The sequence below is a fragment of the Lissotriton vulgaris genome, chromosome 5 (assembly GCF_964263255.1).
Source record: "Lissotriton vulgaris chromosome 5, aLisVul1.2, whole genome shotgun sequence".
Lineage (NCBI taxonomy): Eukaryota > Metazoa > Chordata > Amphibia > Caudata > Salamandridae > Lissotriton > Lissotriton vulgaris.
The window spans coordinates 1,129,688,483-1,129,712,801 of record NC_141693.1 but is presented as its reverse complement, the minus strand read 5'-3'; the positions used below and the strand labels follow the sequence as shown (position 1 = coordinate 1,129,712,801).

The following is a 24,319-nucleotide window of genomic DNA, read 5'->3' as shown; positions in this document are numbered from 1 at the left end:
TCAGCACAATGTCAAAGGGTATGTTTACAAACATCCATGCACCATGTGGCAAGCACCATGCTCTTCCTGCCTACGGTGCATGGATGTTTGGGGATGGGGCACCAGTGCCTCACAGCGAAGGCCGCGGAGTGACAGGGGACCTGCTAGGGTCCCTCAAAGTTAGTTTCCGACTGCCTTGCAACAGCGGTTGGACTGCCATTGAAAGGCTGTCTGAAAGGTATATAGTAATCCCTACGATGGTGCCTAAGCAGGCACCGCTCTCATTGTAGGGAATTACATTCTGACCGACGGTCGGGCGGGCTTCTTGATGATCTCTGTTAGTCATTGGTAGTCATGGTTTTGTGTTTATGTAATTTGCTAAATTTTATTTTACTTCTGCTTCATGAAATTGCTTAAGCCAACCTGCTCACTTAGGGCCTTGGGTGAGGAACCATGCAGTTGACATACATAAATGGCATCTACTCAGTCATTTGGGCTGTTTCACAACATTTCCCCACTTCTCATTGTACCTTCGATAGGACTACATAGACGACTATGAAGAAAAGAGAGGAAAAGGCAGCTTCCCGGCTATGATCACTCCTGCTTATCAACATGCCAAGAAAGCCTATGACTTGGCCAGTGATGTGAGTATCAAAAATATATTTATTCTACTTTTTTATCATCAATTTAATATAGTTTTACAGTGCCACATTTTCAGTGTTAGAGGGTCCGAAAGAATGGCCAATATGGACATAATATGTATTTGTGTAGGGAAAACAACAATTTCTGCTTCTAAATCAGAACAAGAACAGTTGGTTGTTGGGGTCGCAAACATAGGTGGTATTGCTCCACCAAAAATGACATCTTCCCCATCCATCCTAACCACTACAGTATGACTGGCAGCCATAACTAGACTGTTAGGGATGTGAGATGAAACATAGCTCAGCACAACAATACTGTTAACCTTTTTTTCTGTGGACTTTTGCCTGATGTACCAGTGGGAATGTGTACCTTTGAAATTTAACACCTTAGCAGCTATGGAACCTTCAGCTCCAGTGCTGGACGTTCCATTGCGCAGGTGCAATTCAAACGTTCAATGGCCGACGGCAGCACTCCTGAGGTAGTGGTGCCGTCGGCCGCCGAACGTGCGCAGCACCTAAGGTGTTATACCATATTATATTTAGTAAGCAAGAGAATCACCGGTTATTCTAAAGATCTCAAAAAGAGGAATTCCCTGAATCTCAGCACTAGAATCCACCATTTTCTGGGCAGAGCAACTCACTGTCCCAAGGGGATGTGGAACATCGGCTAGGGAGTGAGCTTCTGCAATGGTAGAACCAATTCAACTACTAATGCATTGAGGATGCTTTATTGCCCGGTTCCTCCAAGGCTAAAATGATCACACCTCTTAGAAGTACAGGCCCCTCCAAATAGAGAAGAGCCATGCATAGATAGAGAATGCAGATATTTCTTCCTGGTAGAAGAAGGGAATGGAAAGCATAGGCAAGGGAAATGTTCTTTCTCAATGAAGCATTGATGCCTCGTTTTGCAAATAACCCATATTCTGCCTAAAATACCTTGTCATTTAAAAATCATTAAAAGGGACCAACACATATGTAGTAAATCAAACTACACTGGAAGTAGGTCCAAGTAGATTTATTCATATGAAGTACAGCTTAACAACCACAGGTAGCAGGAGAAGTCTTCACACCATCAGCCATACAGTAACAGTCATAAATCAAGAGAAAACATTCTAAGTTACTCAAACAATTCCAAATGACATAGAAAGATTCCAGATGACATCAAGTCATGGAATACCACAACATTGCAGGCCCTAACTTTTTATTTGTCATACGTTTAATTGGTAAAAGAAAATACAATCAATACCAACAAAAAAACTCATTACAATCAATAGCACTCTTATCCATCCCCCTCTACAATAGCCAATGTGCTGTCGTATCTTATTTAAGTCTGTATCATATGTTGTTACTTGACACTTTGCACGTCTGAACAATTAAACTGCTTCTTCCTGATTACGAAGATATTGTTGTAGCTGTTGCCAAATATCCTTGAGCCTTGTTGTCCTCGGTTCTAATTCTGAGCATGTCTCGAGTTGTTCATTACTATACATGAGATCTTTCAGCCATTCCTGCTCGGAAGGGGTCAGGGGTGAGTCCTGTCGCCCCTGAGGAACGGTCGATTTGGCTGATCGACGGAACCCCATCTATGGACTGCGCGTCCACTACGTCAGGCGGCACCCTCGGCAGCAACGCGCCGTCCCCAAACCGGAGAAATGTAGCGGCCATCTATATCTACATCTAACGGTACCTCCTCGTGATATCCGCTGTTCTACATATGCCAGTAGCCTTGGTGGACCTATACTTTCCAGACTCACCGTTTTTAAGTCCCCTATCATTTACGGGATGTCTGCTTGATACTACCAAAACCTCGAAAATATAGCGGTCCTTCATTCACCTTCTCGCTGTCAACCCCTGCGTAGTGGAGCCTACCTTTTGGTATACAAATCTAAAGATTCAGATCCTTGGTTCCCTGAAAATACAATTAATGCGTCTTTGCGTTGGAGAACCTTGTGAATACCACTTCAGGTCCAGTGCTGTAGCATCAGTCTTGAAAGAAAATAAAGAAAAAAATCTTTCCATAGATGCAAGACCCCCGGGTTTGAGCCCCCAGAATATTTCCAACTAGAAATTTACAATAGATCATTATCCTCTCCCCTCCCAGTCAACAACTCCCAGCCCTGACGAAGGTGTGGCCCTCCGGGCTTGTCACCGAAACGCGCGTCGGCTCGTGTCTCCAGAAATACGGCATACTGTGTTATATTAATTAGGGGCCGTACTAAGATTATTTGTCTGTAATAATATTCTGTTCTATGCCACATATTTACCATCCATGTGTGGCATACACCAGAACGATGGGAATGTATGGAAGAATGTAAGTGGAATGATAGAACTTTAGGTAGGATTATTTGTTGAGAATCTGAGAGAATGAAAGTATGATTGAAGTGTGAATTGTTGCTGGGTAGGCCTCAAAGTAAAAATGCATCTTTGTCACTTTTATCTTTTCCCAATCTCTTATGTATGTTGTGCAATATCCTTATGATAATTATGGTGGTATACAGGTTGGAAGCAATAAAGTCTTATATGAGGACATTAGGGACCTCCTAGACCATTCATATAGGTGAAATTTTGGCTCGTACTGCGCACTGAATGTGTCGCATAATCCAATGATGGAGTCTGATGAGATGGTAAAGCTGTGTGAACAGGCTATCAGAGTAGGAAGTGGAGAAACTTCTATGGTTGTTTGAATCTGAGAGGCGGTCTTTATTGATAATTCTATGCGGGGTTCCAAATGTAATGTCCCAGGATTGCAGCCCGTATGGGGTCCGGAATCCGTATTATCGTTATCTGTATTAACGGTCCCGTAGTCGATCCTATAGTGGAGTCTGCCTTGCGCCTCGGAAATGAATCCCGATGAGCCCTTGCACACATTATAGCTTAGTAAACATTTAATAGGATCTAATGTAATACTGCAATTTGTCTTTTCACCTACCTTAATAATTTTCTGCCAATATTGCTATATTTCAGCGCAGCCCCATGCCAAATGTAAAAAGCCAGCTCCCTTCCCTCTACACCACGTACATCGATTTTTAGCTCTCATCCCCATTTTCATCAGGTTTGCTGCATGATATATCCTGTGTAAAATTAGAAATTTATAACATGTAAGCGAATGCTAGGGCATGCTTCCCCAGTCTGTGCACAGCAATATTTCCACATTTCCTCTGAAATTGGAGTGTCCAATTCTAAATTCTAATTGTAATTTAGAAGCAGATAGCAGAACCGGGGCCTCTATCTGGACTGTGATGCTTTAGGCTCAGCATGGTACATATAGAATAAGACTTAACATACTGCACACAGCCTGTAACATAGGAACTTCACCATCGGACTGCTGGCTGATACACTGCCTGCATTGTGTTCCTTGGTGAAAACCACTTCAGAGAGTTAGGATCCCAGTGTGTGTAACTTCAGCTCCATGAGTAACTGACATGGTTTGTCCTCCCCATGGTGGTAAATTTAGGGTGATGCACCAGTAAGAGATCTAGCACATAAAGGACACTTAAGTGAGCCCTGTCTTTAATTTTATGCCATTCATGTACTGTATATTTTACTGTATCGATCACCCACTCTCTACATGGCAATTGCTGAGGTAGCATGGCTATTAGTGGGACCTGCAATGCTAGCTCCCCTTCGATCGCCAGGTGTGACAGTTGTGGGGTAGTGCCAACGGTGCTCTTATTGTGCACATAAATTATACAGCTCCATATCTGGTGCTGGAAAGCAGCCTTGATCGTATGGCGAGGTGAACATCTCTCACTTCAACCCTGGCTGCTTGCCCGCCCATGCCAATTTAATAAGCAGTGATCAAAGGAGTTAAAGAAATTGTTGATTTAATATCAGCAGGATATTGTTAAATATGTAAAGGAACCTTGGCAGCACTACCATCTTCATTATTACATATTCTGGCAGCCAGCAATAGCGGTATAGAAATTGAGATTCTAATTTAGTCAATGCTTTCCACAGGTTTTCCCTGATAATAGCTTCACCATCTCTAGTAGCTCAAGCTCCTAGATATCATCTGTGGCCCGCTCCAATGGGTATGCTCCATTACAGCATCCCGTTGTATTTGTCACAAGAGGGGTTACTGATGTTTGCCAATTTTTTTGTAACCCAGAGGAAAGTCCAATGCATATATATTCTCTAATAATAGGAGACCTCTACAGCTGAAAGAGACGGTAACAGTGAAATGGTAATGTACCCGTACAACCTCACATTCGTCATGTAGTCCAAATGTACACATACCCGCAGACGAATCCAGCAACCCCCAAACAGTCACGATGTACACTGCCATACAGTCTGCATGCAAACTAGCACAATGCGCAAAAACATTTATGCCAACACAAAGGCACCACACGCCTCCCCTTCATATCGCAGAGGGGCACACAACACCTGCAGCAGAGCACATAATACAACGCATCTGTGAGTCCGGAGAGGACCACCACACCGTCGACACCGACGCCCTACAACAGCCCGTGGGTTTCTAACGCAACCCCCCACCAGGACCTGGACAGCCAAGCTACTTAGAGGAGAACACCAAGCAACAAACAACACAGCAGGAAGCAACCGCCGGGTCACTGACTCATGACACTTCACCCACCCACACATGGCACCCCAATGGCATGTGTCAGCACGCCAAAAGGAGGTGGCCCAACAGGTGTGGGTGGGTGCCAAAGCCATGGAATGCGAACCAGGACACATAGGTAGGAGTCTATCACCCTACAGGGCCCACCCACAGCCCACTAAGGAGACCCATGCTGCCATAGAGACACATGCAGATGCACATGCACAGCACAGAACCACGTCCAAGGGCACAAATTAGCAGTCACACACCCATGTTGGCTGTGCGTACGACGACCCTTGCCACTCCCCTCCCAAATGGAGTGGGCGATGACAAAGCTACATGTCCAAGCCCCAACCCGCTGCCTCCGTTGACATGTCTGCATCCGATGTACAACGCACAATGTAAAGTCGTAGGGCCCAGGGCCCACATGCATACTACAAGACCACAGGGACACACGCAGAGATCATGTTGAACTGGCTACGGGCACATGCACACGGCCCCTATACTTTCATTAACATCACTGTAAATTGTCGTGCCTTCTCAAATTGCAATACCTGCAATGTAATTTATTTGATTCAATGTCCGTGTCAGAAATTGTACATTGGCCAGACAACGTAGAAAATAAAAACAAGGATTGGTCAACACCGCAGCAGGATCTGGTGCAAAACACCTAATGCACCATTGGTTGAACATTTTACACAGGCTAACCATGATGAGGATGACATCCTATGGACAATTCTACAAAGTACTGAAACTCCCGCTAAGAGGTGGCAACATGGTCCAACTACTCAACAGAGAGGAACTCAAATCGATAATTCTCTTTGACACCATCAGGAACGGGCTAAATAGAAATGAAGACTGGACAACCTTGCTATGAACCTATGATAACTGCAGTGACCAACTGTACAATGGTCAAAGGTGTCAATGGGTTACTCTCAAGTTTTTCCTTGAAAATATGGTCATGAATTCTCTGATAATGTATAACATATGCTGTAATTACTTGGAAAGGCCTATGTAAAAATGCCCATTGTCCTACCCGGGAAGACCTTTTCCATCTTCCTTGTCACAGTATTCAATTTTTAAATTCACAATTAGGCACGTTTCGTCACAATCACTCTATCAATTCTAAAACTCCTTTCTCTCACTGATCCAATGCACTAATTGTACAGAATATGTGGTTTTCCTTCGACCGCACTATTTATTTCATCAGTCTGTCTTCCTTCTCAATGAATACACTCACTGTATAGAATAGGTGGTTGTCCTTTGGTCGCGTTATTATCACTAGTCTGTCTTCAGTTGCCATGAATACACTCACCCAACATGGCGGCCACTCGCAGCCTTTTAAACTGCAGTCACATGCTAGCCTTCCAGTTCCTGCCATTGTGCATTGGAACCGCAGGCCCACCGCTGCCTGATTTCATTGAAGGTAAGAGACGCCTCCCACCTTGGCACATCCGATACCCCTTCGCCACAAACTCCCTTCCGTAAATGAATAGCTTACTCATGGTCCCTAACCCCGTCAATCCCTTTCCCCCTTTTCTCAACAGCATCGACAAAGCCCTAAAAACAACGCTGACGAACCTTCAAGATCCCGAAGGAAGTGGTCAAACTTTTTCTGCCTCAAATGCAAGGCGGGCTTTCACAGCTATTACTCCCCACCTGGATAACAACCCAAAGGTACCGCCTCTCATGGTCCCTTCTACTATTTAATTCACCTCACCTATTGTTCCCCTCTTAAACCTCACCCTTAATATAGCGCATACAACTCCTTTTCGATTTCAGTACTTAGATATCGCCATTACATATGATTGTACCCACGCCAAGGAGCCGGGCAGCTATTATAATAATAATAATAATACTGGAATTTATAAAGCACGAACAGCTGCCTCAACTAGGAGGCGTCCCGGCGCTGTGAGGGCATGGCAAGAAAGCAAGCTGGGAGTCTGCTAGCTTTATTATCCCCTAAAACGCGATGCTAAACTTCACGGTAAGCCAATTATTTACTATGCACGACCTAAATATCATTAGGTTATCTTAACATCACCTCATGGTGCTTAATTCGGTCTGATTCAAGCTGATTAGCATGAGCCCAGGCTCCTCACATCGGCATCTTTTCACCGCAAGCCAGACACCAATTTAAACGCGTCCGAACTTTCATGAATTTATTAAGAAACGCTATCACTGCATGCAAATTTCTACGTCAGGAACATCTCCGCAAACTATAAAACGCAAATATTGAATTGAATTACTCTGTTACAAGTCACTGTTGGCATGAATTTTCCTGGTTAGTACACTGTGAAAATGGGTTTGACAATACTAAATGTGCGCCGTTCTCAGCAGTGGATAGTTATCACCTTCCTTTTCTTCTCACTCGCCGATAATTGGACTTTAAAATCATTTTGTTAAGAATGCAAGCATTCATTGACATTCTTAAAAACTTGTTACTTAACTGTTTTTCTGACAGGCCTCCTTTTGTTTGTTTCCTTGTTTTTAACCCAACAGGCACTTTGGTCTATACCAGGCAATTTCATTTATGTAGTCCTGATGATGATCCCTTTATTTAATGAGCTTGGGATCGAAACGTCGTTGACAAACTAAAAATAGTGCCACTAGTATCCATTGTGCATAAATTAAGTGGTTACTATTGTGGTTAGCTTGATTTATTCTTTGACCAGTTCAAGCTACCAAAGCTCCATTTTTGCCTGTAAATTGTTTTGTCTATTGTTTGTTTGCTCCCTGTCTTATGTATCGGGTGCACAATTGTGTCCCGCTGTATTGTTTTTCTAGTATCACTTATTATTCCTAATACACTGCATATTAAAAATTCTCAGTCCGGCTGGACATTGAGAATATATATAGTACCCATTACAATCTATACCTCATTTGTCTTTTTAAAAAAAAAAAATCACTGAGGTCCAATGTTCGATAAAATACTGCGGTTTGTTCAGCACTTCACCGCCGCTCTTGGCATTTTGTACTTTCCCAATCATGGTTCTACTGTATCCTTCACATATGCTTCCTCTCCCAACATTCATGTGGCTGAGGTGCCATGCCATAGATTGGTCATGTTCACGGCTTGCCCAGGTTACCATTGCGAGTTGTTCTATTGTGTCTGGTGGGTGGGCACGTTGTTTGTAGACTTGTGACATATGCATTGCCAGAGTTGTGGATTGCATGGTTGTGGAGTTGAGGTGAGTGGGGTGTTAATTGGGAAGTTGCCAAGAGGCTGTGAATTTCCCTTGGTGTCATCCTGGGACGGCTGGTTGCTGTTGGATGTCGGAGGGTGAAGGGATCATGCACACTGGCTGTGTATTTGGAGGCGACATTGGTGGAGGTCCCACGGTGTTCGGATGTTGCCTGCATATTCATGTGTGACGTGTGCTTCCTGTTGCTCTGATTGTGTTCTGTGTCACCAGGGGGCACAGGTGGGACATGTGTGCAGTGGATTGCCTACTACATGTACGTGCATCGGGCTATGGCATATGGTCTTTGCTTGTTCATCAGCGGTTCCTGCGCATTGTGTTGGCCGTTCAGTGACTGTCGTGCCAGGATGATGGTGATGTCCAGGACAGGTGTGGGGGTCTTGGATTAGGCTGGCTGTGGGACTCCACTGACTCTGGCGGTTGTTGTTTGAGGTGTGCCAGGGGCCAACAGGTAGTGCACAGCCAGCAGCTTGGTGTGGGGTGTGATGTTGGTTGCCCGCTGTGTTGGTGCAGTTGGCCTGTTGGGCGATGACGGCCAGGATGCGTACGATGGTTGTTCCTTTCAACCGGTAGTGGATAGTGACATTGTCAGATGTTGGGCCTATAAGGAAGGTGCGTTTCCTGGGGGCCGCTGTCTTTGTCTGCGCTGCCTCTGTGGTGGTCCGGGGGGGAGGCCGGGTGGGTGTTGTGGCCCTCTTGGGTGTCAGGGCTGCATGATGAGTGGCTCCATGGCATCTCTTGCCTCTTCCGATGACACCCTGGGCTGGGCTCCCTTTAGTGGTGCAGGCTGCCGTCCAACTTTGCACCAGGTCAGAGCAGGTGTAAAATTCCTGCTGCTAACTAGCCTTATCCGTGTTTTGTGTTCTTGTCGTCGATCTGTCTGGTCATTGTGAATGTTGAGGTGTGGTGTTGTCACTGCTTTTTGCACGGGAACACCTACTCTGCATCTCATTAGCGATAGTTCCGGGAGTCCTCTTTGGCGACGTTTTTTGCGCCTGCTATCGCAGGAAAACTGGTGTTTGCGAATGGTGGGGTAAATTTATCACAACTATGGCTGCGATAAAGTGCTGTTAATTCGGCGTTAGCTTCTTGTGAATATGCCCCTCAGTGAGATGAGTTTCCCTAATTTGGGTCTTTGAGACATAGAAGTTTTCATAGTAGGACTGAAATACATGGAATATGTTTTCTTTTACGCAGTGGATGCTACCATTTGTAGCTTCTATTTCCGTTATGTCCCCTGTCATCTACGGGTGTCTCAGAACGTCTGCCATTGATTTGCACTGCCTTTATCCCTCTCCGCATCCATGGACAGTAGCCTTTCTTCAGAGGTGTTTTATCTCCTTTTCCGCTATTTTATTGTATACCAATATCTATGGAGTTTAATGTCTGACCACCTGGCCTCCCTCAAATGTGTAATTTGCTGCTGTTCCAGACATGTTAGAATGATCGTTTTGGAGTGATTACAGATGGGCTCTTTGTGTCTTTAGTATGCATTTTGTTTAGGCATGCAAATCCCTCTAATAACAACTTTAAATGCTGCAGACACAGTACATTTGTCCCACACTGTTTCGTCATTATTTGTGGAAGTACTCTATATTGTGTTCTCTGATTTCCTGCCTAAATACCGTTTCAGTAAGCGAGCTTGAATTTAAGTGCCATTTGATGGGTTGGCTGGGTCCTAGAGTGATTTCTAACTGCAACAGTATTGATGAGTCGCCAGGATGTGTTTGCCCCTAACTTTTCCATTCTACAAGCACAGGGGACTGCCACCAAGAAGGCCACGTTCAGTGACAAAAGTGTTAGGTTCACAGAGGCCAAAGACTTCAAAGGGATACACTTAAGGAGACCAGAGAACTAGTGCACTTTCGACGAGCGAATGAAGTGAGCTAGCAAAGTCACATCTGAAACCAAGGGTCAGTAAAAAAAACTTTAGTAGCATCCCGAGATCCCAATCTGGCCCAGGGATTGCAAAAACCCAGAATGGCTCAGAGTAGAAACACAGATACAGGTCAAGTGTGTCCCAGAACAAACAGTCTGACTGAAATGCACAACCTACAGGAGATATGGGTTATTTGGCACTCCACTTTTGAAGCACACCTCAATACCTAACGTAAGGGTTAAAAGTGGAGGGATGGGGGTACAGTGAGCACGCCACAGGGCAAAGAGGAGAAGGGAGCAGAGATAGTCTTCAGATACCCAAAGAGAGTCTTGGCGAGCGAAACCATGAACACGTGACTAAAAGGGGCCCAGTACTGTCATCCACATGCAAGAGCATAATCAACAAAGCTGAGCTTTGTTTGAAGCGGTAAACAGGTCTAGGTGTGGAACAGCAAACCCCTTGAAGACCTCCTAGAAATGTCTGGGGCTTGGGGACGAATCCTGGGAAGACCATGCTGAACAGACTTTTCTCTAATCACTGATGCGAGCAGAGGTGAATAGGAGGTGGCCTTCTGCCCATGTGTCCAGCTGAATACCCACCAACACAAAAGATCTGGAGCAAACCCGCCCTGTCTGTTGATCGAAATGGTCAAAAACATACTGCTCGGCTGCACCACCATAGCATTATTTTTCAGGTGTAATTGAAAAAGCAGCAGAGCCGTCAGGCCTACTAACAGTTCACTCCAGTTCAAAGACCTTTAGTCCTCCTTCTGAGACCCCATCTGGGCTTAGTCGTCAACCCTTCCCAGAGCTGCCTCAAACTGAAGGCAGTGACATCCATGGTCATAATCATTGACCCCTGGATAAAGCAGGAGTCATTTATACAGTGAGGACGAATTCAACCACCACTGGAGCTGTAGATACACAGTTATCTTGGAGATGGGACAGGAGAGGCAGATGATGTAAAGGAGCCCAAGGGAATGTGAACACACATGAAGCCATGTACCTTGAGCAAAAGATGCACTTGGTCAGCTGGTAACCCATCAGGGTCACGTGAAGGAGAAGCTTCATCATAGAGACGGGACAGAGGGTAGACTGGAGGCCAAATGGAAGAATCCCTGAACTGATGTGCACTTTATGATGCTAGCATCCATTGGGATGTAGATGTACACATTGAGGCAGTCATACGTTGCCATAGAGTGGATGGACCACACTCACAGATTGACCCTCTTTAGAGTAATTATTATCCAAAACTCCTGTAATGTTGAGTATCAGGAATATTATGAAGAAACCCCTTATTCCCACATTTCGGGGGGCTAAGAGAACATTTCGGAGGAGCTAATTCTTCAAGCAATAGGCATAGTGGAGCTGCAGGGGCCCTAAAAAGGTGTGAAAAAACAACAAAGCCTCATTAATAAGCAAATAGTCTTTTAAACAGCTGTACATTACTCGGGTGCGGCTGTCTTTGTGCCTGGGACGATGTCTCAGTCGGGCTGACACACACGACGGGGGTAGGGGAGGGGGGGGCTGAAGCCCTTTGAGCCCAACGGGCGTTGCGCGCCTGCACCTCGACATACCAGCTCCTGCAGAAGCTTTTGACCCATGATATCCTCAGGCAGCACCAACGCAAAAGGAGAGGAAGCATCAAAAGTATCTGAGGGCTATTAAATCAAAAGTAGATTACCAATTCATTTTTAGCTGATAATGAATCACTGTGCATCCTTTCCCAGGTACTACACCAAGAGATACACTAGCTGGACTGAGGGACATAACTTGAGTTAGCAATCACTCTGCTTCCTAAGGTTCTCATCTCCGTTACAGGGGAATAAAGTGGGATGCTGATGCCAGCACAGGATGAGCAGGTCTTGCATTACCAGCATCTTTCTGGAATGGTCCCGAGGTGTGATTCTCCTCATTAGTGATGTCTGGGACAAGGAAAATGGATGTTAAGATAATGAAGTCAGGGCAGTCAATGAGAATGCTGGTGTGTGGAGTGCAGAGTACTGCCATGATGTGGCTAAGGTAACGTGTACTCTTATTTTATGATGACTTATCAACCCTACACGTCATACAACATCACAAGGTTCACAAGGTTCACCTATGACAAATTCACGGTTATCCTATATTCTCTGTTCTCACATTGAACCCTTTATTCCTGAATTTGAAGTCTATGATTTAGTGGCTTTTCAGCTGAAAACTGGAACCGGGCTCAGGATCTCTAATTGTTCATGTCATATTCCTGCCTTGCAGATAAAATACAGAAAAGACTTTCTGTCGATGAAAGGACCAGCTCAGTATCATCACTTGGGAACAGAAGACAATTTGGTCCTAAAACAAGCCCAGAATGTGAAGAAGCTTGCCAGTGAGGTAAGAGTCGACAAGTCCTTAAGCATTTCCTTTCCGCCTTTAGAAATCATTCACCACTTCGCATCTTGTGCTCTAATAACCGGTGAAACAGATTGCTGTTGAAATGCCTTAAGTAGAGTGTGGGTTGATGTGCACAACGGTTGATAGTTGTACACTGAGAAGGATGCAGCAGAGCGAAGAGATGCAAAAGATGTTGTATTCAACATACTACAAGAAAGTTGTTGATTTGGAAGGTGGAGTGAAGCAGATAATGCAGTGCAGGAAATAACCTTACAGCCCATTTTCAAGAGCTTTCCTTATTAATTTTGTCTGTCTTTTACCATGGCTTGCTGTGCATATCACGGGCATCATTTTATATGATATTATGAACAAACCAGACGCACTGTTCAATCAAACCACGAGTCAGATCTAAGATTATTGTTTAAAATTATGTTACAAAAATGTAAACAACTGGCATACTTCTACCAAGGCAATGTCAACTTCTGTAGTCTACAGAACCATCACCTACCAAATAAAGAAATGTGTCTGCTTCTTACCAAAATCAGACTACTCGGTTGTATGTTCTCAACATTGCACTTCAAAACTCTGTCCATCACAATCACCAACATCATACCAACAAATGATCGTGCCCATTCAAGCACCACTGGCGGTATTCAATCACATTAGACATAGTAGTCCCCTTTGAAGCTGATGTTATAAACATGTACTTTCTCTCATTAACCTCCTCCCAAACATTCAAAGATCGGCAAACCACTCTACGTTTTAAGCAACCCACTTTCCACCAGGAAAAGTTTCCAAACATTTGCCCTAAATGTCCTGTAGTGGGCTGTTGTGGTACTCTACAGCACTTGCCTCTTCCGCCAAACAAAAACAAGCATTTGCAATGCAATAGATCTCGCATTAGGAAAGTTTCAGCTATTGGTATTGTAAATGACACTTTTTTTATTTATGTGTTCGTTTTGACAATAGCGAAATTAATAGCTTTGTCATTTACAATGCCAATAATTTTAACTTTCGCAAATGTGAGCATTTGTAATGCAATATGTGTTGTATATACGTGACTTAGATGCATTGATATTACAAATAACAATGGCTTTTAATTTATTTTTAATAATTAATACTTAAATAAAAGTTATTGTAATTTATGTTGGCAATAGCCTAAACTTTTGTAAATAACTTTTGTGAAGATTATGTTCATTGTATTTTATTGTGATGAGAATCCTAGAACAGAAGTGAAATATTAACATCTTTTTGTGACATTTGTAATAAAGCTTGAAACATTGAGACAACATATATGAACCAGTTGTTGTTGAATGGTTGCAAAGATTGATGCTGTGGTGGCGCTGAGTGATGTTGTGGTGGTGACGAGTGATGCTGTGGCGTTTAGTCATGCTGTGGTAGCGTATAGTGATGTTATAGTGCCCCTGAGTGATTCTGTGGTGGTGCTGAGTGATGCTGTGGTGATGCAAGAGAGCGAGTGAGTGCGATAGATAGAGTGAGTGCGATAGATAGATAGAGTGAGTGCGATAGATAGGTAGAGGGAGGGCGATAGATAGAGGGAGGGCGATAGATAGGCAGATAGAGTGAGGGCAATAGATTGATAGATAGATGGATAGATAGATAGATAGATAGATAGATAGATAGATAGATAGATAGATAGATAGATAGATAGATAGATAGATAGATAGATAGATAGATAGATAGATAGATAGATAGATAGATAGATAGATAGATAGATAGAGTGAGGGGGATAGATAGATAGAGGGCGATAGATAGAGTGAGGGCGATAGATAGATAGATAGATAGATAGATAGATAGATAGATAGATAGATAGATAGATAGATAGATAGTGCAATAGATAGATAGAGTGAGTGCGATCGATAGATAGAGTGAGGGCGATAGATAGATAGAGGGAGGGTGATAGGTGGATAGATGGAGGGCTATAGATAGATAGATAGACTGAGGGCGATTGATAGCTAGAGTGAGGGAGATAGATAGATAGATAGATAGATAGATAGATAGATAGATAGATAGATAGATAGATAGATAGATAGATAGATAGATAATGCCACTGTATGTATAAAGCTAAAATACCTCTGACAATATCAATCTAACAGCCAACGATTTTATACCAAAGGATTTTTCAATTATCCTTGGGATATATTTATATATATTGTCTGATTTTCACATTTATTTTACAAAACATTCACGCCTGTCACTAGGCAAACTAGACACTATGATCTTGCCTTCTCTTATCACATCTTCAAATATATACACAAACAATCCAAACAATGTGCCCAATAATTATATACAGTGCAAAGCAAATAAGTTGTAAAACATATAGTGCATTAGTCACAACACTAATAAGAAATCAAAAAAATGAAAAAAATGAAGCTCAGGTACATGTACCATCCTAAGACATTGCATAAGTGAAGACTGATCCTGTTACACTCTATCACCATAGGATGGAACAAAGGCACAATACTACTTTTCTTGTCCTTGAATTGTACTGTTTTTGTATAGCCAGGGGAGTGGTCAATGGTAGGTGTTGGAGCTCAATGATCATGCCCCTTTACGGGGTTCTGTTATGTCCAATTAAGGGACCCTATTCCAACTTGGTTCTGTGATGGATCTCTCTCGGGTGAAACCAACGCGTTTCGACCTTCTTAGTGGCTGTTCTTTAAACGAAGGTCTTCATCAGGGATACTGTGTCTTTCAGAAAGGAGACTTGTGTACCTGTGTGAGTTGAGGGGAAAAGGGGGGAAGGAAAGGGGTGGGGGGGAAACAATGTCAGTGTTGTGTGAGGTATCTCACGGAGGTTGTTCTAAAACACGGGAGTATGACACCTACCATGTACAAATCTTGGGAGCCCAGGGAGGAAGTTGACTTGTCCATATACTTTTCAGATTGCAGCGGTTACTAAAGGAAAAAGAACAGGACATGACTGTGTGTTAGCTCCATACAGAGAGCTGTTCTTGGTGGATTTCTGTTAATATTGTGCAAAACTGGATATATATCCGAATGGTTTCAAAAGTGAAATGGCTCAAGCGATGGGACATAACTGTGAAGGTTCCAAAATGGCTACACAAAGCAATAACTATGTGTGTGGTTCAGTGTTTGTTAATACCGATTGGAGATAGTGCCTATTTTTTGGGGGGAAAAATGCCACTGTGACACAAGATCACAAAGTCCAGTTCACCAGCTCACCAGCACACAGAGGCGCAACTAGAGCCAAATTCCGGGGTGGGGGAGGGGTAGGGCTTAGTAAAAGCAATAGGCAGAGTGGAGCTGCAGGGGCTCTTAGAAGGGGTGAAACAACAGCAAGGCCTCATTAACATGTAAATGGTCTTCTAAAGAGCTGTGAAGTGCTCGAGTGCGGCTGTGTGTGTGCCCAGGAAGCTGTCTCATCCCGGGCTGCCACACACGAGAAGGGGGGGGGGGGACTGAAGCTCTCCTGCGTCACAAACACCAATACTGCCGTCTGTACTGCTGTACTGCTCCAGCCTCAGCTTCTTACCTTCCGGATCCGGGAAAAAAAGTGCTGCAACTGGGCGCTGTGAAAGAGAACCGTGTGCTGAGGCTAGCTGGCATGTGGTTTTTAATCTTGTAGCTCATGGCATGTGGCTTGTAGGCTCAAGGACTTCAGTGATCATCAACAAGGGCAAGCAGGGGCCCCTTTTCTCTAGGGGCCAAAAGAGCTTCAACACGCCAAAAGACTGGGCATGGCACCTTACGGGAACTCCTCTGACCCAGACAGAATGCGGTCACTAAGCAGGCACAGACGCAGGCCCTCTTGTAGCACAAAGCGCAGAACAGAGAGAGCGGTAGGCGGGGAATATGGGCTCGTAGCCCTGAAGCATGTAACACCCACCTCTCTACCTCCACTCCTGTGCTCCGCCCTGCCCTGAATGTCAGTGAAGGAGTAAGTCGAATCGAGGACAATGAGTAATAAGAGTAGAAGTAAAAATAAATAAGTGAGGGATAATGACCAGGAGTGTAACTGAATGTTACTGTGTGTGAGACTGAGTGAGTCAAGTCTGAGTGAGTCAGAGAATGAGTGAGTCAGTGTGAGAGTGAGTGAGAGTGAATGAGTCAGTGATTTAGTACGAGTGAGTGTGAATGAATGTGTGTGTGTGTGAGAGAGAGAGCAAGTGTTAAGGAGTGTGGCCAAGTGTGCAAATCATTTAATTGAGAATGAGAGAGAATGACTGAGGCCGACTGGGAATGAGTAAGACTGAGTCACAGTAAGACTGGGGCGAATCAGAATGAGTGTGGCTGTGTGAATGAGTCCCTGCATTTATATATATTACTTCAGTATTTTTATAAATTGAGCAGTGAACACCAAGAGCACTGTAAGATGAGGTGTTAGCCCCCTGCAGTTATCAGACCTGTGTTGGGTTTGTACAGACAGCCAGTGTCTTAAGAAAAGTTATGACGAAATGCGACATAAGAACCAATGTTCACAAGAGGGCTGGCTCACGCCGGAATAGGTGGGGTGGATACACCCCAACAAGGGTAGCGGATAACAGTTAAGTCGACGGTGGGAGGATTAAAAAAAATAATAATTTTAAAAACACAATACCCGAAAAGGATCCGTGGAAAACTGAATAAAAAACTAATTGTTTGAATTAGGAGTACTTGATATGAAATTATGTTTTGCATGTGAAAGCTGAAAGGGCGTTTTCTCTTGTCATGGCTATGTCATTTCTGTTACTCATTGGTATGTAAATGGGTCGCCATCTGAATCAATAAAGGCCCGATGCCTGCGTCACCCACAGTGTCAACTTTAACACTGCGCCGTGCTCTCGTGTGGCGAACGCCTACAGAGAAGCTAACGTCGCAGGATTACAGAACGTGTTTGCACTAAAAAGACAAGCGCACTCTTGAATACGATACACCCTTGTGGCGGAAGAGCCTCATTATCAAAACTGGTAACCTAGCTACGCTAAGTCCGGGGCAGGCTCGGAGCCCTGCCCGTTGATAGCATGTATCGCATTCAAAGGACAGGGCGGAGCAGGAAATATTCCTTAATTTATTTTATTTTAACAATAAACGGCCTACTTATTTCATACAAACCATGCAGCTTTTGCAAAGGACAACAAGCATTGACCGCGCGGCCGGGCCGCAAAGAACAAACCTGACATTTGATAGTACCAGCCGCAGGTTTCTGAGCGAAACCTTGGACATTAGCACTTATCATTGACACCAAGATGAAGGTCGAGGATGTTTTGAGAACTAGGGTCCTTGATCAGCGAGTTGCAGCCTTTAAAATTCAGTTCAGCAGGCAGCACATGAATGCAACAAAAGAGTACATGAATGGAATTACACAAAAGGATGATATTTTCTTCCCCCCACTTATTTGAAATTAGTGGTGTCAACATTTTTAATCGCCTCCTACAATTGCAGGTTTAGGAGCCACTGGGTCAGGTCTTTAATAGGTTAGCCTAGATCGCTACTTGAGTACTTTTCTCAATACACCTGTGTACAATACATTCAGCAGATTAAACAAGACACGTCCCCCTTCATGCAACTGTGCCGGAACATGAATGGTGACCGAACATTCACGGTCTGTAGTAAGATCTGTTGGCTCAGTGGATCGCAATCATGTTTTAGGATAGTGTCCCTGAAAAGTGATGAATCTGCATAGGTGTGAATTTAGAGAGTGATTTTGATGTCCATTAAACATGCTGGACCTTGAGCATAAAAAAATTAAGCTGATCGCAAAACGGCTCGCTTCTCTTACTGCTGTCCAGCATGCACCTACCTTGCTCTTCAATGGCCAATGCTCTGCCAACAAGAGCAGTGAAGGTATCACTGCCGCTGGGCCGATTTGGTGCGAAAACCTGAAGTTCGGGAGTGTGAAGCTGGTTGCGGGGTGGGACTTCCGCCTTCTGCTGGAAGCCCGCGCCCACGGAGTGCCTGGCAGAGAGCAGCAGTGGTGACGCGGGGCTCCCATGCCTGAGGGAGAGTCCTGCGGTGGCTGCACACGTAGGGAGGAGCAGAAGTGGCGGCTGAGGCCGCCGATGCAAGTGTGGGGCTCCCATGAGTGAGGGAAGCCCCGCGTGTGCCAGGTGATGCGGTGGAGATAACACCAGGGGAGTCCTGAGCGTGACGGAGCCTGTAGCAGCGCAGCGAGAAAAGAGCCCAGTGAGGGGGTGGGGGGGAGTGAGGCGGAGGGGGAGAGGTGTGTGTGTGTGTGTGTTTGTGCGCGCGCACACGCTCTATTGCAGGAGGCTGACTTGCCTCAGAAGCGGGACAGGAGATGAGCACAGCGAGTGGGTGTACGTGCGCATACACCTGCTCAAATCGCAATGCGCGTGCCCATCTCCTGTCCCATTCCAAAGCAAGTCCCTAACAATAGAGATCGCTAGAGACAGCAGCGCGTCAGGCTGCTTACGCCAGCTCGACCTAATCACTTCGCAGCATCTTCCAAATCACGTATTTAATTCACCTTTCTCCAATAGAACCCAGTGTAAATCCCTCTGAATCTCTTACGCGCACAACACGGCACTAAAGCCACAGAGCTGGCAAAAAACCTCTCAACTCAACTAGACTACACCTGCATTACACTGCAATGAATCCCATATCCATTCAACTAACGTTACCTCAAATGCACCCTCGCATGCACAACATCGCATCATACCTTTTTGCCTTGTCTGCAAGTGCTTCTTCGAAAACAATCTACATGGGCAGGTAATGCAAATGACACAGCAAGGGCAAAGTCCTACGCCGCACATATCTGTCCACACAACACATCACAGAGATCTTGAAAAGGGTCAGATTCGGTTGGATTGAAATCTCAAATGTCCATAAATGACAGCAAGATTAAGAGATACCTGCAATGCCATACTTGTGGGAAAAAGCAGTATAGAGATTCTGATAGTATAACAAATGGTTTCTTCACAAGCAAAGCCATAGAAAGTGTACACCATTCTCTCAACTGAATCGCCAGCACCTTCAGCCAAGACACAGTTATAGCACTGACCCCCTAAAGGACCAACGAGTCACCACAAAATACTGTGTAGGATCTCTGACCTCTTCTAATGAAGGGATGTATCCCAATGTTGACAAACAAGTAAAGTAGGCAAGAGTTGGAGAAGTGTAATGCATGTTATGTTGTTGTGGAAATGTACGATGTAATTTCCAATCTGCTTTACGATTTAATAGTTTAGTTAAATTTTACAGTTTTTTAATTGAAGTATTTTATTAAATCAATACAGCAATATCAGCCTCACCATCACAGCCGAACCTCAAATTATAGTTTGAAAGACATGCACAGCGACTTTGCAGTCATGTACATCGCCATCCCTTAAACAAGCATTAGGAGGGTGGCATATCAGGGGTTATGGCAACCAGTTGGCATATTCTTAGCTTTCCAAAGCCAATCCCTTTAAGTGAGTGTTGCTGTTGGGAATTGAAAAATTAGTGTCCCAGATGCACTGGGAGTTTTTTCCTGGCACTTGGGAACGTTAGTTTTCCTCTCTCCAGTTCTGCGATGTTGTCTATGGCTTTCGTGCGATGTTGTCCATGGCTTTCGTGGACAACAAAAAAAATGGCTGACTAGGCATCAGATGGACTGCCCAAGTGGGGTGGGCGATCCCATGCCATGTCAGCCGGAGAATGTCATGGTGAATGCATGTTTCAAATGGCAGCGTCACCTCCTCTCCTCAAAGCTAAGTGGGGTTGCCAAGAAGTAGGTCGACAGGCTATTCATCAGTTTTTTTAAATCCATCCTTTGTGTTGTGATAGTGTGTCCTTTACTAATTCCTGTGGTTGTCAGGCGAGTGACTCAATAACCAACAATTGACTGAAGGACAACTTTGCTCTTAGCAATTGACACTTCCTGCTTCTGGTGGTTCTCTCTTTCTTTCAGGTGGAATACAAGAAGGATATGGAGCGCAGCAAAGGCCACAGTATCAACTACTGCGAAACCCCGCAGTTCCAGAACGCCAGCAAGGTCTCAAAATACACCAGCGATGTAAGTACCATCATACCGTGCAGTTCCACAAATTCTTAACTCCCTGGAGCTGCTGCCGTGTTCTAGAGTGTGGGTTAATATGTCTGCTTCAGATCAGTTTCTATAGCTAGATAAGGTCAATGGCAATCACCTGAAGGTTGGCAGATGTATCTGTGCATACAATGTGCTTTTTCCTTGTGAATGATGACATAAATTCTAATCACATCTAGCCGTATTTTCCCTACAGTTTCTCTTCTAGCCTGACGTCCCCCTTTGTAAAGGCCTTATCAAAGAAATCAGCCCTCCCATGCAGTCATATATATATATATATATATATATATGCGTAAAGGTTTGACAAATTTGTGTGCAAATGGTAAACAGAAGTGTTTGTTAAATAAAGGACAATGGTAACACATTTAAGGGTATCCAGCTGCCCCTATTGAAAATGGGCCCGTGTTCTTTTTTTTAACTGTGCAATTCTTTGTCTCATAATGGGGTAGATTGTAAACACCTGCATTCCCTGTGGTGCACGAGAGCCTCATCACTCAAGGGACCTTGGCAGGCTGAAGACTTCAAGACAATTAGGCCTTACTAATTGAAAATATAAGGGGCCTTACCTAGTTTTGCATGGGCTCTATTTGTTATGCTACCGTCCTTTAGACCTAAGTTCCTCAAATATTGCTCTTGATGGATACAGAAAAATTAAGACGGTATCAGGGCTCCTACAGCCCAAATGAAGGGTCTTCATCTCCTACCCAAGTGTCCAGGTGAGAATTCATGAGCAAGGCATTCACCTGACCGTTGGATGCTTTGCGCAAGGCTCTTATAGCACACAATCATTCAGTCACTATTGCATATTACGTTTGCCTTCAACAAAGTCTTGCCTATTTCCTTCCATACTATTTTAGCACAGAAAATGTGATTCTCCCACACGGACTAATGGTCTGGCAAGTGAATATATAAATGCTATTAATCACCAAGTTTTAACAGCTTAATGCATGCGACGCAAGGTCAATAACAGGCCATCACTGCTGCTGATCAAGCACTTACTCCCACACCAGAGCCTACTGATACCAACAATACACCAGCAGTTGTAGATTTATAGACACCTTCATTGCCGTTGCACACAGGCGCACAGGCATTGACAGACCAGAGAGCACAGGGGGGCACCGAAGGTTAGGATTGGTGTGGTAGATCCCTAAGCATATAGAGGGCCTCATTTACGAGAAGTGTTTCGCGCAGCGATGCAACCCCTCTCAGTGCGCCCTTGCTGCATAAGATGGATGCGTTATATTTACTGTATGGCGTATCATGTCGCAAGGAGTGACAGATACTTCAGTATTACTGACTTGTTTGTCAGCGCCAAAGTGGCGCATTGCTGGGGTGTGTCTGAAAACAGACGCAACTCCAGCAATGTGTCCTTTCACTTGGGTAAGCCAATGTGAAAGGGCCTGCGTCACCCTAACGCCTGCCTTGAGGCAGGCGTAAGATATTGACGCATTGGTGTCCTAGAAGTGGCGCAGTGAAATCTTATAATTTCACTACGCCACTTCCATGACCCTTTCATGCGGGGAAACACCCACCCTGCATACATTATACCTGACGCAGGTATAATGTAGCCCAGGGGTTTACGAAGTGAAGCATCTGCCTAGATGTGCCACTTCGTAAATATGGCACAACATGGTGCATTATTCACGCCGCCGCTGCATCACAAAAAGTGACGCAACAGCAGCGCAAAAGTGACGCAGGGGCTCATAAATAAGGCCCATAGGGTTCAACAACTCCATGCAGTGGACATAGAAATTCTCTCGGAGCCTACTTTGTAGATTTTCATCTTATTTAGAGATTCTCCTGTTTTCACACCTCCACAATATCTTGCTGCTTTCACTGGCACTAAATGTATCCTAAAATCTTCCTTATGTAGTCAGCTATGTTTTGCATATAACATGAGTTTCCAGGCGAAACCGAAACATTCTTAAAGGGTTTAAGATGCCTTTATTAAAGTCAATGGAGTGTCTGTGGCATTCCACAAAGAGGATTCTTTGATGCTGCTCAGTTGAGCGGAAACAGAACGATTCCCCATTTTTTTTCATTGTGGTGTGTTAACCCTAGATCCTGTTAGCTTGTACTTGGCTTAAAATAATCTTTTGACTACCTCCCAAATTTTCACTGTCTGTAGTCAGTCTGCAAGTACTTTATTACCTGAATGACAAGATAGAAACCTAAATTATCAGTCCCATCTCACCATCTTTTGATTAAATTCTGCTATCATTTTTGTTATGTGGCTATTAATAAAGATAATTTTTAGTTTAACTCGCATTGCATGGGTGGGATTCATTTGGAAGGGCTTGTGGAGAGCATGTTAATAACTATATGAGTACAGGCTAGCCCAAAAGACGATGTTAAAGCTGACAAGGAGATTTTATTGCATCGCAAGTGCACTTATATAATAGTTTTACAGAGTGCTGCATAGCAGATTTTAGTCACTTAAGAGTTCTGTAGTGTTTAGAAAGTCTGGGTGAGAAGTTCTCATTCCCTTGTATTGCACTGTATTTGTGAAGAGTTTTAGACCTTTGATGAGGTTAAGGCAGATAGGTTATGCGCTAAATCGTAGGTTTTGCTTGAGAAAGCCGTTGGTGATGTAGCATGATACGTAGCAAGAAGAACTCTTCTCCTATCACTGTGATATTGTAGCTGCTCATATTTCTGCAATGGAATGAATTAGAATCAGCGATAATTGTGCAACTGATCAGGCCCTCCATCTTTGTGATGGCAATAGGTTCTGGTTCTTATGGTGGCTGTGGTCCGGTTCAGCTTATGTCCAGACCATCTAATTCTACCGTTTTGTGATGCCTTAGGGCAAATGTTGCGCTTTACAAATTAAAATCAAATCAAATCAATCAATTGAAAGAAGGCTCAGACAGTGGTCAACACCTGATTTGTCTAGATTTGTCAGGATTTCCAGTTATAGGATCATCTGCCTGTTGTTGGCATAGTTGCAGCATGTTACATCGAAGGCTATAATGAGTACATGACGTGGACTTATGTAGATATAAAAGAGTCCTAAGATGTTTGAGCCTTGAGATAGGTCAGACTCTTTTGAATGAATGAATTTGTACTTGTAAAGCACACTGCTGCCCCAGCAAAGGGGTGTCCTGGCGCTGTACTCATACCGCTGTGGAACCCTTCCTGCCTTTTTCCTGTGAAATGTCCACTCCTGGGCACCCCCAAGGTGAAGCCAGGCATCCCAGCACTGTTGAGGCGATTAAGCAAGCTGTTGCCCAGAGTTGCAGAGTGGGACCCATGATTAGAATAGGCACCGAGGCGAGAATTATCAGGTCCGAGGAAATTGAGCCCAAGACCCGCAGAGGCGGGTATTGAACCCTGGTTCCAGTCCAGAACTCTGCATCAGGGTCTGCCGCTCTAACCATTGAGCCACACTTCTCCACTTTTCTGGGAGGGGCTAAAGTAAATGGGGTAAGAAAAGTTTTAAGAGTTTGTGAGCATTTCTTCGATTTCATGTGCATTGTTTGAGCTATCAGGCAAGGCTTCATTTAGCGCAAGCCACAGCCTGGACCTCTTTCATACCAGAGAACATGTGTAGCGATGTGTCTGTTTTGCATGGTGTGGAGTAGTCTAAACTTGATCAGTGCATCCTTTGGGAGCCAGTAAAGCACTGTTAGGGTTCGTTTTTTGTTCTTGTGATTTAAAAGGTTCAAGAGCGATCTGTTTATCTGCT

The 24,319-nt window shown here is 44.3% G+C and overlaps 1 protein-coding gene across 2 annotated transcripts in view; it reads left to right on the top strand.

Moving 5' to 3' along the window:
* Nucleotides 1-24,319, top strand: part of NRAP (nebulin related anchoring protein) — a 360,104-nt gene that overhangs the window by 127,054 nt on the left and 208,731 nt on the right. For both annotated transcript variants that reach the window (XM_086922847.1, XM_086922846.1), the window contains 3 exons: nucleotides 519-623; nucleotides 12,507-12,623; nucleotides 20,497-20,601. In XM_086922847.1, coding sequence (XP_086778973.1) covers nucleotides 519-623; nucleotides 12,507-12,623; nucleotides 20,497-20,601 — 327 coding nt within the window. The remainder of the gene's footprint in view (nucleotides 1-518; nucleotides 624-12,506; nucleotides 12,624-20,496; nucleotides 20,602-24,319) is intronic.